General features: G+C 41.5%; 1 protein-coding gene across 1 annotated transcript; it reads right to left on the minus strand.

Moving 5' to 3' along the window:
* Positions 1-561: 561 nt before the first annotated feature.
* apom (apolipoprotein M) lies at positions 562-14,197 on the minus strand. The gene is made up of 7 exons (XM_034173537.1): positions 14,028-14,197; positions 7,936-8,075; positions 5,081-5,151; positions 1,822-1,956; positions 1,378-1,473; positions 1,269-1,296; positions 562-817 (listed from the first exon to the last, which is right to left on the minus strand). Exons 1-6 carry the CDS (start codon positions 14,139-14,141, stop codon positions 1,283-1,285), a joined length of 570 nt encoding a protein of 189 aa, XP_034029428.1. The 5' UTR covers positions 14,142-14,197; the 3' UTR covers positions 562-817; positions 1,269-1,282.

Below are 14,197 nucleotides of genomic sequence, written 5' to 3' on the forward strand. Positions count from 1 at the left end.
TCTTTTCTTTGTGATGTATTCAATTGAATATAAGTTGAAGAGGATTTGCAAATCATTGTATTCTTTTTGTTGTTGTTTACATTTTACACAACGTCCCAGCTTCATTGGAATTGGGGTTGTGAACAAGCATTTTAAATGCTTGGTTCCACAGCAAATCGAAAACAGGAAGATGAAAATGATAATAGAGAAGAATACAAAAGTGGAGTTACAAATACCAACAGAGGGGACCAGCCTGAGACAGTCACAGATGGGAATTTAACTTCTGTTTTGTCTACCTGTTGGTATATTCTCTGTCTCCCCTGTAATGCTTCCTTCTTTGTTCCTCTTGATGAGCGATTGCAGAATCCTAACTAACCTTACAACCACGAGTTCCTACAGTAGATGATTGTGTTTGTCTTTGTGCTTTGATAGCACAAAGTGATTGTGCTATGATTGTGATTTAATGTAACTGTATAATAACAACAGACAGTAAGCAAATCAACACTTCAATTATTTTAAGTTTTAATTAATAAAATCATGCACCAAAGAATGAACATAATCTTTACAGATTCCACTTGTTTTTCCAAATGTTTTGTCCAGGCTTTGAAATTGTGCAACAATAATAAACGACTCCTAGAAAAATCTTTATCTTCACAGAACAATAGAATTGTAAATCTTTCAATACCACCAGTCATCAGGCTTTATAATGCTTTTTGATGTTAACAAATACTGGCCAGTGATATTGGTCTGCTATGAGAGTGTGGATGTGCAAGTGATTCCATAAAAATACAAAAAGTTTATGTACTGCTTCTCTGATGTCCAAAGAGTCAGCAACACACTGTAAGAAAATCAAAACACTGCTGCTGTAATTTAATTTATGCACATCACTTGGAGAATAAAAATAGTCAAAACAATGGAAGGAGGGCGCTTACAAAAGATACTGACCCCCTTGAACTTTTAGATGTTTTTATTGTTTCTTAAAATCACAAAATTTCATGATGCTTAATCCAAAAAAAAATTAAGAATTATACTCTCTAACCTGAAAGTCAAAACAAATCTTTGCCACATTTTAGGAATTTTCAATTTCCAGAAAAACAGCAAGATATGTATTTATTTTACAGTTTTTAATTTATTCACAGTGTATAACAAACCAGATTTTGTTTTGGTTTACTATTGTTATTATCAGCATCATTTGGATATTATGTGGAAAAAAACAATTTTGAAAAAACATATAAAACTGTAAGGGGGTGTGTTCTTTAAAGGTGGCACTGTACAAGCATCACGCTTACCTCGGTGTTGTTGTCTACTTGCAGAACTCTGCAAATACACACATCAGATATTTTGAGGTTCAGCTCTTCGGTTCAGCAGGGGCTCTTCATAAATATTTAAAAGGCATACCTTTTTGTTGAGGTAATGTAACAGATTTCGTCATATGATGACAAGCATTGTTTTCCAGAAATGTTTTCACTTCTGTTTTCACGTCTTTCTGCCGAGCTAGATTGAAAAGTAATCAACAAAAAAGGAGTTATGGTTAAAATATTACAGTGAAGAGATCTGATGCCCCCATTATTTCCCTTCCTTCTTTTCATTGTATTTTTATTGTTGTGGTCATTATTATTATTGTCACTGTCCCTCTTAATGTCTATATAAATAATGTACCATGTTGCTTTAGCTGTGAAGTAATTTTATATAGTAACAAAATAAACATTATAACTGACTTAACACTTGTTTGATAAAATGAAATGTGCGCAGTTGAGGAAAATTGAGTTTGTTTGTTTTTTGCCAAGATGTATGTAAATGTGTGTTTATTTATTTATTGGGGTGGGGGGGGGGGGTTCTTACCATAGAGAATGTATCTGCTGAGAGAGTCTTCGGCCTCTGTTTGATGTAGCGGCGGTTCTATTTCTTGAACAACGATGCATTCAGAGCAGTTGGCCAACCTTCCTGTCCGAAGCAGGCTTTGCTGCTTTGGCTTTCCTGAATCCAAACCACAAAACCCCCACAGAAATCAGAAGACATCAACAGTAATAATACAGGTTTAGGCAGGTATAATGAACTACTGACTAGACGTATTATTAAATAGGAGTGACGTTACTATTGTGGCTGCTTTCTCTCAATGAAACAGCCTCATCAGCTGTTACCATGCTTGACAAATGAAGACTGTGTTCATTTTTATTTGATATGAATGGTTAATTGATGAGGCATTAGAAAGAGGTCATTATAGAAAATGTTCCGAAAGAAATTACGTATAGATGATTTAGTTTTAGGGGAATTCCCTCTACTGAGTAGGTAATGTAACAACAGGCATTTGTTATCAGAATCACTCAAAAATATTTGTATTCAGTAGCCATAAAATTTGATGAAGAGAAAGGTCTCATTAAATTTTGCTGATTGTGTTGATTTGGGTGTGGAATTATTTTCCTTCACTAGTGACATGGAGCATTTTCATTATGTTCTTAAAACAAAAACTTAATTATACCTGTATTCTAGTGGAACACAGTCAACAAGTGAAAGTTCCTGCAGGCTGAAATATGAATTCAGATTTATCACAGTGTCAACGTTATACAAAGAACAATTAAGCCTTGATTCAAAATCCATCTCTCAGAAATGTACCATAAACTGTTCATAAACAGACATACTATATGGCAACAAAAGATCTATTTGAAGCTTGTGTTCCTCACCCAAATAATGGCTAAGAAAGCGAAGAAAATCAGCATTTGTGAAATGGAGATTGAGATGCTTGTGTGTGGTCACAGCGTAGAAATGACAAAAATAAATGCAGCGAGTGGAAACACTAGATAGCAATGACAAGTCCACAACCATTCTTAACGACCATTCACTCATGGTGTCACATGTTATGGATGTACCTTTAATGAGGTCAAAGAGGCTTTTTCTTTCAATATGTTATCTTTTTATTTTTCCTCTTTTAACACTAAAAGAACACTGAAGAGAACATGTGTATATATAATCATAAATAAAAGAGATAAAAATAAAACTAACACGTTGCCCGTGGGGATCCATGGGCTCTAGACTGGGTAGTGTTTGTAAAATTGGTAGCTGACATTTTTCAAGGGTGGTAATAAATTGTGCTAAGTTTCTATAATGAGTTGGAATGGTGGGGGGGGAGTCCAGAATGTTTTTAGAACCTTAGACCTCAACAGTTTTTTGATGAAGAACTTAACATTTTTATTTCCTGTTAATTACATAATTTTTTAAATGTTAATTTGCTGTATTAATGTATTTATAAATTGTTTAGGTTGTAATCATATACACATTATTATTATTATTATTATTATTATTATTATTATTTATTTTTTACTTCTATTTTGTCATTTGATTTTTAAATGGACCACATAACAGTGAAAATAAGTGTTTTCACTTTCTTGTGTCATCCATGCATTTTAATGTATTCACAATTATATTTTGTATTTACAGTGAACTTACTAAATAAAAGCACACACACACTCACGCTTTTAATATATAGATGATTTACCACCCCCTGCTGGATTGGTGTGAGTCCAGAATGTAAATGCCAATGTCCATTGTTCAGTGTTGTTAGCTAATATATGTAGCTTCTCTAAAAATATTAATCCTATCAACGTTCTGTTTTGGCGCTGTTCATCGCTGACCCAAAATACATAATCATGCCAAACGGCAAATGTCAGCTCTCCACAGTTTGTGCGTGATCAAATCTGCACGCACAGCTTTTTGTCTTTTCTGCAATCTGTTGTAAGCCGGTACTTTTAATTTGACAAACAGAGATGGTGGCGAGAGACATTAAAAGCAATACACTTTTCACTCATGGTACCAATATGACACAAAAATATTTGTTCTGTCAACTTTCTATTTTTGCAGTGTTCATCCTTGACCCAAAATACAAAAGCATATGAAATGGCATACAAAATGTCAGCTCTCACTGGTTTCGCTGTGCTCCCAGCCATACACACGATACACACGCACGCACACAGAGGCCACTTGGCTATTATAATATAGATAGGAGCTGTCACTGAGATTGCGCAGTGTATGATAACTGCGCAACATTTCTCAAAATATCATGAGTGATCTGTTGAGCAAGTATCACAACTCTTCTCTGTCTCTTCTACATGGATAAGGAATGAGTCCCACGTGTTAGTCTTTTTTTTTTTTAAAGAACTGTTTCTTAGAAATCTGACTTTTTCTATTTGTATGGCTGAAATCATATCCACCATCCGGCTTTGGGGGGGCAAGTAAGTCCCATTGGTTTCTCCCTTGTTTCACTCTGGGTCACCACAGCTGGACTGAGCTTGATCTGCATGTTGATTTGGCACAGGTTTTACACCAGATGCTCTTCCTGACATAACTCCAGTTGTGGCGCAGGTGGCTTTGAACTGAAAACCTTGCATGTGGGAAATAACAAGCCAACTACCTGCTGTTGTCACACACACACACACACACACACACACACACACACACACACACACACACACACACACACACACACACACACACACACACACACACACACACACACACACACACACAAAAACAAAGAATGTGCATTAAATGCATTAATTTTTGAAAAAGAACTTGTCATGTTTAATGTTAAATTGCAAAGATGAATAGATGCATATAACTGACCAAATTTTACTATGAGACATCAGCATATAAACAGTCTATTTTGAAAAGGTTTCATTTGAAAACATTTTTTTATTGTTTACTCTGCACCAATATGCAATTAACATACAGTATATTTTGTTTGTTCCTTGATATTACACATGTATGAACTACATGAGCATGAATGCACTCCTTAAGAGGGCTCTGCAGGGCTTGTTTACCATGACTAGAACTTAATTTTGTTATTTGAGGCTGCAAATCCACCAAACACACTTCAAACCGTGTTGTTTGTAGAGCACAAAATAAAAACACAAAAACTCTTTCACTGTCTTTTTCTTCTCACCAGCAGGAAAAAGTCTGGCACAAAAATGTGAATCATTGTCATGGTGTGTCATAAAAACTGGTACAAACACAGTAAAATCTTTTGAAAGTCCTGTTCATTTTATATATTGAAAGCCTGCTAGTCTGTGTGCACAATCAATATATCTGTTATATGTTTAATACTTACCTTCCAGTTCCAAATCATCCCTGTCAGGGCGTATATGATAGATCCATGTCTGTTTTGTGCAGTTATCGCCTCTAAAACATATTTTTAAAATAAGCACATGTTGAGTAAAAAGCAGTGTCACACATTTTGAAAATTATTTGTTATAAAGCAGCTGTTTGCATAAATATTTTGCATAAGGTTCTCAAATTATATATATATGTTATGTGCAGACGCAGGTTGAGGAGCGGACCAACGTCTGACCAAACCCAGCGCTAAATAACCAGAAAGCGGTTCCACAAACAAAACGATTTTATTTCCCCTCCAGTGCAATAATTAGTGTACAACATAAATATTTGGTTTGTCTGGCGGAGTGAAGGACGGCGCGCTCTCCAGCGCCCAAAAGGATCGAAGCCTCGGCGCTTCTGGATTCAGATTCACTGCCAAACACCCCCCAGGTGGACACAACAAACTGACTCTGTGAAGGATGGAAAAGGTGAGGTAAGTCAACAGAGCTACAGCAAATATCTTTCAGAGGCACACACTATCAGCAACACATTCAGGTCTGAATTTAAGCTTTATGTAAATGAGCAGCTTCTCACAACAGGTGGAGGATCATCAGTCCGTACGCCACGGCAGTGAGAAGCAAACTGCACAATTCTCATCAATGTTCAAATATACTGCGTAACAAAATGCCAAATTACTATTAATGATCATTCAGACAATAATCACCTCTGATGTGTGCGCTGACAGCATGTGTCCCTCACCCGTCCTCCTTCACAGGCACGATGTGTCAAACCCTGGCGCAGTCCTCAGCGTCTCATAAACGAACGTCACAAGGTCGAGTTCCCGGCAATTCTGCTTGAACCACTCATGGCTTAAATGCAGAACGCCATCTCATTATCTGCTTCAGCTGAAAGTCTTTAAGTTTACACGTGAGCATCATCCACAGGTGCTGCGAGTCAGTAGGCCTGCACGTGAACATCCTCCACAGGTGCAGCTAATAATGCTGATGAGGGTGAAGGACTCTTCTGCCAGCACCTTCTCCACAGACAAAAACCAGTTTGCATACCACCTGGAGAGCAAAGAAAAGAAAACAACACAAAAACATCCAGCCAAAACCCCCAACACACAACAGTACCCCCCCATCAACGGGAAGCCCCCTGGCGACCGAACAGACCAGGCCCGAGAACAACACCTCCCTCCGGGGTCCATGACAGAAAGCAAACGGCAGGACAGGGCACCGCGGCTGAAAGGCCGGCTGGCATCAACAAAAACCCCAAAAAAGTCCCATATACAACCCAACATAGAAGAAAAACACAAAACCCACCCAAACCCTCCCCAGGGGACCGTCCCATCCAACCCCGGGAAGAAAAGAAAAACTCCCAAATGCAATAACCAAACATAGCCCCAACAACACAATACAAACATTGTCCGCTCTGATGTCCGCCCTCTCTCGCGTCCACGCTCCTTTATCCGATCATCTAGACGAATAACCAAAGATATTAGTTCATCTAAATCTTTTGGTTCGTCACGGACTGCTAGCTCGTCTTTTAATGGATCGTTCAAACCATCTACAAACACTCCTCTTAAAGCTGCGGCATTCCAACCGGACTGAGCAGAAAAAATTCGGAAATCCACAGAATAATCCGCCGCACTCCGCCTCCCCTGCCTGAGATTCAGCAACCGTTGGGCAACGGTATTTGTTTTTACCGGATGGTCAAAAACCAAGCGGAACTCCCGGGAGAAATCCTTAAAGGATCCTAACAATGGAGAGTTATTACTCCACAACACAGTGACCCAAGCTAAAGCGTCACCTCGGAGCAAATTTGTCACATATGAGACATGGCTACCATCAGAAGAGAAGGAAGCCGGTCGCTGAGCAAAAACCAGAGAACATTGCATCAAAAACGGAGCACAGGCTTCAACGTTTCCCGCATAAGGCTCCAGATGACAAATGATTGGTTCGGAAGCCGAATCTCTGGGTGACGGAATTATCTGCACCGGTATCGATGGTGCCGCAGCTGGAGCAGCAGGAAGCGTAACAAAATGCCAAATTACTATTAACGATCATTCAGACAATAATCACCTCTAATGTGTGCTGACAGCATGTGTCCCTCACCCGTCCTCCTTCACAGGCACGATGTGTCAAACTCTGGCGCGGTCCTCAGCGTCTCACAAACGAATGTCACAAGGTCAAGTTCCCGGCAATTCTGCTTGAACCACTCATGGCTTAAATGCCATCTCATTATCTGCTTCAGCTGAAAGTCTTTAAGTTTACACGTGAGCATCATCCACAGGTGCTGCGAGTCAGTAGGCCTGCACGTGAACATCCTCCACAGGTGCAGCTAATAATGCTGATGAGGGTGAAGGACTCTTCTGCCAGCACCGTCTCCACAGACAAAAACCAGTTTGCATACCACCTGGAGAGCAAAGAAAAGAAAACAATACAAAAACATCCAGCCAAACCCCCCAACACACAACAATATATATATATATATATATATATATATATATATATATATATATATATATATATATATGTGTGTGTGTGTGTGTGTGTGTGTATATATATATATATATATATATATATATATATATATATATATATGTGTGTGTGTGTGTGTATATGTATGTATGTATGTATGTCATTTTCTACTCACAATTAAAAAATCTCAAAGGTACTGATGCAACTTTTTCCACTTATAAAAAAAATCTGGGCATAAACGGATTAAATGGCTTTGATAAATTAAAACAGGAAGCAAAACTGCACACTTCAGGAATAATATGTGTTCAGATCTTAATAAACAGTTTCTTTTATTTCTGTCTTTTTAGATACTGTATTCCCCCTAAGACTTTGTGTACATGAGATTTCTTACATGCGCATATGTCCGGTGAGCAGCAGTGTGTCATTGTTAATCTTCTCCATGGTGAACCTGATGCTGTCCAGTGCTCTGAACTTCTGGATGTCGGCCTCTCTGCGGCTGACCGCTGCTTTAAAGTACCACGTCCCCAGATACTGAAACGCACGACAGGACGTGTCACGTGTGTGTGTGTGTGTGTGTGTGTGTGGTGGCAGCAAAGACAAACCAACAAGATATTTTTGCAACAGTGACCACTAACGTAAATGAAGAGGGAAAAGTGTGATGCAGTCTGAAAGTTATCCCTGTAAATAACTGTTTAGATTGTCAAGTGTAAGAATATTACTGAGACATTCCATCCATCCATCCATCCATCCATCCATGGGGAGGGAGGGAGGGGGGGTCCATTCTGTGAGAGGCAGGGTACAGGCTGCCAGTCTGTCGCAGGGGCGACACAAGCAGACAGACAAACTCATTCGTGCTTTTACTCACAGCTACAATCATTTTATATTTGCATTCTTTGCAAGGGGGAGGAAGGCGGCTCAACCTGGAGGAAACCCACACAAACAAGGGGAAACATGCAAACTCCATACAGAAAGGACCAGACAGGACCTTCTTGCTATGAAGCAACAGTGCTAACCACTAAGCCATTGTGCTTTACTGAGACATTCACAATACAAAATTATAAAATAAAATCAAGAGAAAAATCACTGTATAGAAGGTAATGCAAACCCTGTGCACACACATAATACTGTACTGTAAGAGTATGGCAGTCATTATATATACGAGGTCTGTCAATAAAGTAACGGTCCATTTTTTTTTTTAATTATATGGATTTGAATAACGTGCGATTGCATCAGACAAGGTTGAACCCTTGTGCGCATGCGTGAGTTTTTCCATGCCTGTCGGTGACGTCATTCGTCTGTGAGCACGGCTTGTGGGAGGAGCGCTCCACTCCCCTCGTCTGATTTTTTCCTGAGAGAAAATGGCTGAATGCTTGGAGCAGCGCTACTGCATTAAATTCTGCCAGAAACTTGCCGACAGCCAGGCAGAAACGATTCGAAAAATCCAAACGCCTTTCGGAGATGAAGCCATGAGCAGCACACGGATTAAGGAGTGGTACAACCGGTTTAAAGACGGGCGCGTAACGGTGGAGAGCGAGCCGCGCTCCGGTCGGCCATCAACGAGCCGAAATGACGAGATCGTTTCCAAAGTGCACGCTGTGGTTATGCGGGATCGTCGTGTGACTGTCCGAGAAATTGCGGAGGAAGTGGACATTAACAGGACTTCGGCACATTCCATCGTGACGGAAGATTTGGCCATGAAACGAGTGGCGGCGAAGTTCGTGCCAAAGTTGCTGACGGCGGAGCAAAAGCAACATCGTGTTGAAGTCTCACAGGACATGCTGGACTCCATTCACACTGATCCCAGCTTTATGGACACTATAATCACCGGAGATGAGTCCTGGGTGTACGGGTACGATCCGGAAACGAAATTCCAGTCATCACAGTGGAAGCATTCCACGTCGCCAAGATCGAAGAAGGCGCGCCAAGTGCGCAGCAAGATCAAGGTAATGCTGACTGTTTTTTTTTTTTTTTACTCCCGTGGTGTGGTATACCACGAGTACGCACCACAGGGTCAAACAATAACAAAGGAGTATTACAGGGATGTCCTCCGTCGTCTACGTGATGGTGTGCGGCACAAGAGACCGGAGTTGTGGGCCAGAGGAAATTGGCGCCTCCACCACGACAATGCTCCAGCTCATTCCTCTCATTTAATTCAGACTTATTTGACCAAAAACCAGACTCCGGTCGTTCAACAGGCACCTTACTCCCCTGACATGGCCCCTTGCGACTTCTGGCTGTTCCCAAAACTTAAAATACCATTAAAAGGAACCCAATTTGAGACAAGAGAGGACATCATGGCTGCAACGACGGCAGAGCTGTGCGCCATCCCAAAAAAGGCGTTTTTGGAATGCTTCCAACAGTGGCGACACCGCTGGGAGAAGTGTGTGGAGTCCCAAGGAGAGTACTTCGAGGGTGATTAGGTTTCCAACCCTCCAGGTAAGCCAGTTTTTTTTTCCCAGCCAATGGTCCGATACTTTATTGACAGACCTTGTGTGTATATATATATATATATATATATGTGTGTGTGTGTGTGTATGGAAGTGATAGTCACCAGTGATGGGCAGAGCTCACCTTAAGTTCAATGCTTCAAACTTTGATAACCCTTAATCTTTGTAGAAGCTCTAAACTTCAATAACCCGTAATCTGCTACACAGTAAATATTGCTGAGTAAAATATACTCTGGCAGGATAACATTTGGTTCCAGTCTAAATAGAGTCAAATACACTCTATTATAGAATGAAATCAGCTCTACTGTCTTGTCAAAGCAAGTGCTTCTACTCCAATAAGAGTTGATTTCACACTGTGATAGAGTTGATTTAGCACTGTGATAAAGTATATTTGACTTTATTTGGACTGGGACCAAATGTTATCCCAGCAGAGTACATTTTACTCTGCAAAATTTACTGTGTACTTGATAACTACTGATAACTAATCTGCCACTAGGTGACAATGTTACCAAGTGACCTAAGGTGATGACTGGATGTCATTAGTACTAGGTTAAGGTCACATGAAGTAGCTACCACTGAATGAATACACTCCCTTTATGGGAGGGGAGTCACATTTTGGGTTCATGTCCCTGAACGTCCAGATATAATTAAATTAATTAATCAACATTCTTTAGAATTACCATCTTCTGTAAACACCGTTATAATGTCTCCTAGCTGCCAGATTGTATTAGGTTCCACTCTGTTTTCTAGTGTTCCATGTTACATTTTTTGATTCTACATTACTGACCTTGCTTATTGTTCTGGACACCCATTTCTTGCCTGCTTTTTTTGCTGTGGTTACACTGTTTTTCAATCCACATTATAGACCTCTGTTGCAACTCCAGATTCCTGTCCTTTCTCCTGGCCTTCTGGACTTTATGGTATGAGAATCTCTGGTTATTGAACTCATTCAAGTCTTTAGGGTCTCGATGCTGCCTATCTTGTATGGTTGTGAGAAATGGACGCGAACCAACTAATGAGTGGATGAACCAGAAGAAGAGGGCTTTCAACTCGGGAGACAGAGAGGAGCAGCATACAGTCCAACAGGAGCTCCAGTGGAAGATCCGTGCAGCCAAGAAGGTGTATGGAGGTGTATGCAGCTGGCCCGGAACAATGTCAGAGACATGTGGAGATGCCTCAAGACTGCCTCCGGAATTGGGCAGGGTGCCAGCAGGACTGCAGATGGAGATTCTCGGTTCGCAGAGGACCTAAACAGTTACTTTAACTGTTTTGGCTCCTCCACGTCTGCACCCCTGCCTGCTCCCGGCTCTCCACATGTCTCCAGCAGCCAGCCCTCCAGTCCCTCTGACCACCCACCTTCTACCCCCCGGTCACCTCCATTGCACCCTGGACCTCGTCCCTCCTCCCCTGGGACTGTATTCAGCACCAGCTCACTACAGACCAGTTCCCCTAACCTCTCACCTCATGAAGACCATGGAACGGCTTGTCCTGTCTCACCTCCGCACCGTGGTGAGCGACACCCTGGACCCCCTGCAGTTCGCCTACAGGCCCAACACCGGGGTAGATGACACTGTCATCTACCTACTGCAGTGAGTGCTCACCCACCTGGAGACCAGCTGGAGCGCTGTGAGAGTCATGTTCTTTGATTTCTCCAGCACTTTCAACACCATCAGACCGGCGCTGCTGCGGGGAAAACTGGAGGACGCAGGTGTGGATGGACATCTCGCCGCCTGGACCATCGACAACCTCACTGACCGCCCGCAGTACGTGCGGCTGCGCGGCTGTCAGTCTGAGGTGGTAAGGTGCAGCACCGGGCCCCCCCCAGGGCACCGTCCTCTCGCCTTTCCTGTTCACCCTCTACACCTCGGACTTCACCTACAACACGGACAGCTGCCACCTCCAGAAGTTCTCTGATGACTCCGCCATTGTGGGTCGCGTGTCTGAGGGGAACGAGCTGGAGTACTGGTCGGTCATCACAGACTTCGTGGACTGGTGTGAGCGCAACCACTTGTGTCTCAACACCAGTAAGACGAAGGAGATGGTGATCGACTTCAGGAGGAAACCACCACCTCACCTACCGGTGAACGTCCAGGGGGAGGACATAGAGACTGCGGACAGTTTCAAATACCTGGGTGTTCACCTCAACAGCAAACTGGACTGGACTCACAACACCAACGCCCTGTACAAAAAAGGTCAGAGTCACCTCCACCTCCTGAGGAGCCTGAGATCCTTTGGAGTGAGCAGGCCTCTGCTTAAGACCTTCTACGACTCTGTTGTAGCCTCTCCTTTCCTCTATGCTGTCGTCTGTTGGGCCCCGGGCAGCACAGAGCGGGAGAGAAAGAGACTGAACAAGCTGGTCAGGAAGTCCAGCTGTGTCCTGGGCTGTCCTCTGGACTCTCTGGAGGAGGTGGCTGAGAGGAGGGTGTTAACCAAGTTCAAATCCATCATGAACAACTCCTCTCACCCTCTGCACTGGACTGTAGTGGAGCTGAAAAGCTCGTTCAATGACAGGCTGAGGCACTCTCTGTGCAAGAAGGAACGATACCGCAGGCCGTTCCCCCCTGCTGCTGTCAGGCTGTACAATAATACTATGAAATAACCACATGCAATAATATGTCCACAAATCATGTGCAATAACAACTTGTTTACAAATCCCAGCACTAATGTCACTTCACCACACCTAAACTCCATTTCACATATTGTAAAGAAGATGCTCCTATCTCCTTTTCAATCCCAGTCATGTTTATATATATGCGTATGTGTATGTGCATAGGTATGTGTATGTATATGTGTATATGCAATGCATATATATATGTGTGTGCATGTATGTGGGTGTGTGTGTGTATATATATACATACATATTCATTTTCTCCCTCATTTCTTATGTCTTGTACTGTTACAAGTATTATTATTATTGCTTATCCTTGCACACGCTGTTTGATGAACATTTTCCTCTCCTTGCACCCATCTTGTGTGTTTTTTAAGAGCTGACGTAACATATGAATTTCTCCTCTGTGAGATCAATAAAGTTTATCTTAATCTTAATGTTTTGGTACTAGGTGTTTTCGGAAGATCCTTGGGTACCGCTGGAATGACTTTGTATCAACTGAGCAGTTACCTAGGGATACTACGATGAGACGTATCACTTGCATTGTGAAGGAGCGTCAGCTTTGACAATTTGACACGTTTCTGGGCGCATGATCCATCGCGCAGGTACCTGAGTGTTTTTTACACCAGTGACTGGAGAAGGACAAAGGGGCACCCACATTTCACCTGGCTGCAGAAAATAGATGGTTATTTTAGAGATGTGGTGTCGTGGATGCTGCGAATCATGGCGCCAATGCATCTTCCCAGACTTTACTTCACTTGATAATGCTAGGGTGACCATATTATAGTTTTCACAAAAGAGGACACTTTGTAGAAGGCAGTGACAGCAAATGTAGATTACCAGTAGTGGATGGAAGGTTGGGGGAATTCAAATAATTGATGGCACCATTGGGATATGTTTGGGGTGTGGTTTAAATAGTTGACAAATGTTTGCTGTTTTAGGTCACAAAAAGAGGACATGTTCTGGAAAAAGAGAATGTACGGTAACCCTAGATAACACTAAACTGATAAACCACAAAAACAATTAGCTGAGGATACCGCAAACCACAATCTTTTATTATAGGAAGTTAGTTTTGGCTTGTCTTATTTTTTCCTACAAAACCCCAGAAAAACAAACTTAAAGAGCTGAAATTTTAATGATGTAATGTAAAGATGGAGATTCCCAAAAAGGTTTAGCATGCCAAGATCAGATGATAATTAATATGTACATACACAACTGAGTGATTGCAATACCCTGCACTACAGCTGGACTTCAAGGTAATTATGTATCAATCATAAAGTCTGCACCAAAAAAAAAAAAGCAAAAATATGTCAAATTCTATGTTCCATCATCACCAAGTGCAAATCATAAAATTTTTTAAATATGTTCAACCAAAACCCAAAATCATGATATTAAATATTAGATTTCTTTAAAGTCACTGTTTCTTACCTTGTGAACATCCACAGTATTGGCAGGCAACAATTCAGGATATGTGCACGGAAAGATGGCCTGTTGCCACAAACTATATAAAGAGAGAAAATATGAAAACACTGTCTTCAACATAGTTCAGGCAAAATGCCAATATCCGGAAATAAAACCAGGAAAAATGTATAATCCAC

The sequence above is a fragment of the Thalassophryne amazonica genome, chromosome 7 (genome assembly GCF_902500255.1).
Source record: "Thalassophryne amazonica chromosome 7, fThaAma1.1, whole genome shotgun sequence".
Classification (NCBI taxonomy): Eukaryota; Metazoa; Chordata; class Actinopteri; order Batrachoidiformes; family Batrachoididae; genus Thalassophryne; species Thalassophryne amazonica.

Bases quoted from the DNA above. Each gene is read 5' to 3' on its own strand.
- apom (XM_034173537.1), bottom strand. From the start codon at position 14,141: ATGTTGAAGACAGTGTTTTCATATTTTCTCTCTTTATATAGTTTGTGG. The intron at 8,076-14,027 runs GTAAGAAACAGT...CGTGCGTTTCAG, and splicing joins ATACTGTGGATGTTCACAAG to TATCTGGGGACGTGGTACTT. The intron at 1,957-5,080 runs GTAAGTATTAAA...GTTTGGATTCAG, and splicing joins GGATGATTTGGAACTGGAAG to GAAAGCCAAAGCAGCAAAGC.